Source organism: Cystoisospora suis (assembly GCF_002600585.1).
Source record: "Cystoisospora suis strain Wien I chromosome Unknown contig_4813, whole genome shotgun sequence".
NCBI classification, from domain to species: Eukaryota; Apicomplexa; class Conoidasida; order Eucoccidiorida; family Sarcocystidae; genus Cystoisospora; species Cystoisospora suis.
The window spans coordinates 1-5,185 of record NW_027157605.1 but is presented as its reverse complement, the minus strand read 5'-3'; the positions used below and the strand labels follow the sequence as shown (position 1 = coordinate 5,185).

The 5,185-nt window shown below is 42.1% G+C and overlaps 1 protein-coding gene across 1 annotated transcript; it reads left to right on the top strand.

Annotated features, from left to right (window-relative positions):
* Window positions 1-95: 95 nt before the first annotated feature.
* CSUI_008538 (wd g-beta repeat-containing protein) lies at window positions 96-5,170 on the top strand (the record flags this gene model as incomplete). The annotated part of the gene is made up of 4 exons (XM_068068667.1): window positions 96-225; window positions 1,201-1,437; window positions 2,407-2,664; window positions 3,306-5,170. Coding segments are annotated over 4 exons (678 nt in total), but the record flags the coding sequence as incomplete, so codon positions are not given.
* Between the last annotated feature and the right edge of the window lie 15 nt (window positions 5,171-5,185).

Here is a 5,185-nt window from a genome sequence, read left to right as displayed (position 1 = left end):
TTGCTTACCGCTAGTTTGTGTGTATTTTCTGTTGTCTGTATGTGCGGGTGTATTTCTCTTCTTTTCTCTTTGCGTTTCTCTTTCTGCGTGTGTAGATCATTCGCTTGTGGGATGTGGATGAGAGGCGAACAGTGCAGAGATATCGCGGTCATAAGCAAGGCTGCTACGTCATCCGATCTTCTTTCGGAGGTCTACACGAAGCCTTCGTTGTCAGTGGATCTGAAGGTATATATACATAGAGACATTTATAGACTTAGTCCTACACGTATACATAGTCATATTTATGTATATGTGCATGTACAAGGTGAGCTATGGCTAGAAACAGCCACACACACACGTCATTTCCATCGCCCCCAAGAGAGAGAGAAAGAAAGAAGAAAACTTCTATCTGCTCTCGATCTTTTGCTCCACATCCATACAGGTCTATGTGTAGATGGATGTGTATAGACACGTATACGCTTGTGTAGTTAATTGGTATACCTATGGGTTTGTACGTGTATGCAGGAAGTTATGTGTATAGACTGAAGGTATATGCATATAGATAGATAGATAGATTAAAGATAGAGAGAGATAGAAGACTTAGGGAGAAAGTTATGTGGGAAGATCGTCATGATGAGAAAGATGGATAGATTGGACGATTGATAGGGTCATTCATCCCTTGTATCATTCATCCTTTCCTCTCTTTTCTTTTCTTCTTTTTACCATCGATCATTCCTTTTTGTGTCACGACGCCTGCGAGCTTAAGCTTTTTGTGGGTCATTCATACAGTCTTAAATATCTGTATACCAGTACACCTCCTACTAGCACTATGACTAAGATGGCAGTTCGAGAGACTCTAGACCTATCGTCCATACAGCAGGTACAGACACATAGAGATACATGGATGCTCAAGGGGTCGATTGAAGATAGATAGATTTAAGATAGATCGAAGATAGAGACTAGAATGACGTGTGTCTTTTCTGGATTTGTCCCTACCTTTCTTTATGACGGAGTTGGGATGAACGTACATTTCCGTCAAAAAGAAAGGCAGGAACGAATCCAGAAAAGACACACGCCATTCTAGTCTCTATCTTGCGCAAACACACTCAGGAAGTCCTCTCTTTCTTTCTTTCTTTTTCCTTTCTGTCTTCTTTAGGTTTGTTTTCTTTGTTCTCTGTATTTTATCTTTTCCTCTTTCTTTCTTTCTTGTGGTGTCTGTAGATTCTCAGATTTATATTTGGCATCGATTCTACGGGAGTCTCTTGTATGTCTTGGGGGGGCATGGAGGTACTGTGAATGGAGTGATTTGGACGTTCACTCGTGAGGGGAGCAGATGGATGATCTCTGCGTCGGACGACCATACACTTCTCTTCTGGACCACTCCTTCTAATCCTTCCTCTTCTTCTTCTCTTAATAAGTACTCCTACTACTACTACAAGCACAGACCTTCTACGCGAGGTAAAGTCTTCTTGCCGATAGGGAGATAGAGATTTTGTACGGACATACATGCATGCATAGATAGATTAAAGATAGATTAGACAAAGCTAGATAGATTAAAGATAGAATGAATGAGGGAGAGATATGGTGGGTGTGTCTTTTTGTGTTTGCCTCGGTACATTTTAGACAAACACGTGAAAGAAAGCGTGGGATGAAAAATGTGTTCTCTTTCTTTCTCTTTCATCTCCCTTCTTTCATGTCTCTTTCTCTCTCTAAGTCTGTCTATCTCTCTGTGTGTCTTTAGTCCAGCAAGGGCTTCTCTTTCTATTTCATTCCCCAGTCCCATGTATACGTGTGTATAGGTATACGATGAGAGAGAGGTCTAAGTAGTTCGGCCTGTAGATACATATATATATATGCAGAGAGAGAGAGAGAGATTTGTGGGGCTATAGACATGTCATTTAGCAAGCGATCGAAGAGGAGGAGTGAGAAGTGTAGGAGTAGTAGTCGTACTAGCGGGAAAAGGAGTAGGAGGAGCCTTAGTGACAAAGCATGCGAATGAATTTACTATGGTGCATGCGTCCATGGTTGGCGTGTGTGTGTGTAAGTATCTCTTTCTTTCTCTGTCGGTAGGCTTGCTATCTTTCTTCTTGGGATATCTGTTTTAATGTCTCTTTTTCTTCCTTTCTTTCTTTAACTCTCTCCCTCAGTCTGTCTGCCTATCTTTCTCTCTGTTTCTTTCCTTCTATTTCGCTACGTGCATGGTTTATCTCTTATTTGCGTCCATGCTTCTATGTATCATGTCTTTTGGTATATGCATGGGGTGGTCTATGTCTCTCTTTCTCTCCCTTACTATTCTCTATTGTCTGTCTTTTCGTATCTCTCTCGATTTCTATCTATCTATCTAGATTTATCTATCAATACCTCCCTCCTCGTCCCTAGCTCTTATCTCTCTCTCTTCCCTTCTGTCTATGTTCCTTTCTGTCTTAGAGGCGATGTATTCTTCGTCTGGATTGCCGAAACGAAAGCTTTTAAAAGGGCGAAGAGATAGGAGAGACAAAGCACGCAGAGATAATGAAGAAGAAGAAAAAGAGAGAGAACTGCGGAGATCTTCTTCCTCTTCTTCAGGAGGAGAGGTCAAAAGAAAGACAGAGTCCCACATAGGAGAAGGACAAGGAGAAGGAGGAGGCTCTTGTTCTTCTTCTTCTTTTTCTATGAGGGGGAGAACAAGTGGGCAGGGAGCAAGAGGTAAGAAGAAAGAGAGGAGGAGAGAGATGCATGGAGTCTTCCTTCCCTCTTCTTCTCTGTTCTCTTCTTCTTCTTGTCCTTTTGTGTGTTCCTTGCCGTGGGGCCTGCCTTCCTCTTCTTCTTCTTGTCAGTGTTGTTCCTCGTCATTCTTGTGATGTGTGTCTAAGCTCTCAGAAGAAAAGCAAGAAGGATAGAGAGAGATGTAGATAGAGATAGAGAGATGTATCTAGGTATCATGGGTAGACAGATAGATGTCTATGTCTGAGGTATCTCTACTTACTTCATACCGAGAAGGTGTTTAGCTCTTGCTCTCTCTCTCTCTCTCTTTCCTATATTCATTGACAGTAGTACTAGTAGGAGTAGTAGAGATAAGGAGATTTCTTCTTCTTCTTGCCTTGTCTCTTCTTTCTTCCCTCGTTCTTTGTGTGTTTGAGCTATCTATCGCATCTACGCTCTCAATCTTCTTTCTGTCTGTTCGTTCTTACCCACCTCATATCATTCCTCTTGACCTACCTTCCTTCCTTCCCTCTCTCGTCACTTGTCTCTTTCTTCTTCTTCTTGTCCGTTTTTCTTCTTCTTTTTCGTCATGGGAGTAGTTGTATGCATTGCCTCTCTTTCTTTCTCTTTTCTCTTTCGTGTAGGAGCAGGAGAGGAAGAGAACTCCGGACTCGTACCCATACCCATGGATGTATAAATACTCCAACTATCACCCCTACTACCACCTTCGGGAAGACAGAAAGGAGGTTTCTTCTTCTTTCTACTCCTCCTCTTCCTTTTCCTATTACAACTACTAGGACTGTTCGTTGCGATGGATAAGAAAGTGTTCTTCTTTGTTCACAAGAAAAGACGTTTCCCGGGAGAAGAGATCTTAAGCTCTTTCATTCATTCCTTCATTCTCCATCCTCACTTCTCTCTCAGTCTTCCTGCTTTTTCTTCGCCTCCCCTCTTGATCTTCCCAGTGGGTTGTGCCTGTGATGCTTTCTGTTTTCCTCGCTCTTCATCTTGTCTCTTTTCTTCTTCTTCTTTCTCTCCATTCTCCTCCTCCTCCTCTTCCTTCTTGTCTTCTCTAGTTGTATGACCAGTAGTAGTAGTAATGGCAGTAGTAGTAGTGGTAGTAGAAGGAATGCTTCCGTTCTTCTTCTTTTTCTCCCGCTCCTTCCTCTTTTTCGTCTTTTCTGTATCAGCAGCAGTAGTACTAGGAGTAGGGCTTGTTTGAGTAGTAGAGAAAAGAGTCTTTTTGGTCGGTGTCGATGGGGGAGGGTGATGCAAGAAAGGAGGACTTCTTCTTCTTTCTATCGACACGAAGAGAGTGAAGAAGATCAAGAAAAAGAGTAAAGTACAACGAGTCAGAGAGAAAGAGAGAGAGAGGATAAAGAAGAAGAAGGAGGAGGAGGTGTGAAAGATGATAGAGTTGTGAGAAGTTGAAGGGCTGGAGGTCATACCCCTCTCTCTCTCTCTCTGTGTCTCTCCCATCACTCGAAGAGAAGACGAAGAAGAAGAACAAGCACGCCTCGGATTCTATGTAGTCGCACTACTCAAAGCAAAGGAAGGATGAACTGACTGACTGCCTGGTCGATCCATCCATCCATCGATCCATCGATCGATCACGCAATGGCATCTTGAAAGAGAAGAAGAAGAAGAAGAGAGCCGTCCTGAACGTCATGACGGTGTGTGACCGACCCCCACTACTACTAGGACTACTCCTCCTGCTGTGATAGTCATGTGGACCTAATTAGACACCTTATATACATATATACATATATACATATACATATATATATGCATGTGTATATAGATTCCACACGTAATAGAGATCGTTGGATGTGTGTAGATGTGTTAATGATCGAATGTGGCGAGAAAAATATTTCTATTCTAAATCTGTCTCTCTCTAAATAGATCTCCAGTCAACAGGCAGGGTCGGGATCTTCTGTCGATCTTTGGGATATGCCATTGGTAGGTAGATAGATAGATAGAGAGGTTCGAAAGAGATGGATTGAAGAGAGATACAATTTGACGTCTGAGAATTCCGGAGTGGTTTGGGTGAGAGAGGAGCTTATTCGTCTTCTTATTCTTCCTCGTCATTTCGAAAAGAAGTAAGTGAGAAAGAAGCATTCTTGGTAAAGAAGAATGAGAAGAAGGTAACTAAATAAGAGACGAAGAAACGACCCAATGCTCTAGATGTTTCGTCGTCGTCATGTATGTGAAGAGTAGATAGCAACAAAACACCTCAATAAAGAAAGAAAGAAAGAAAGAAAGTTTAGGTTGATTGACCTTAGAGTTTGATGAGTGATTGAGTCTGATCCAGATGTGCTGTGAATTTTGAATGATCGATCTTTCTCTTCTCGATCCCTTTCTCTTTCTTCTCTTAGTCAAAGAGATATGAAAAGGGGCTCTTGATGTATCAGCAGTAGTACAGTGGGAGGAGGAGGAGTGGCTGTAGTAGGAGTAGTAGTGGTAGTAGTCGTTAGACTCGCCTTATATTCGGATGCGATGAATGATGTGATGGATTCTGTTCTTTTGT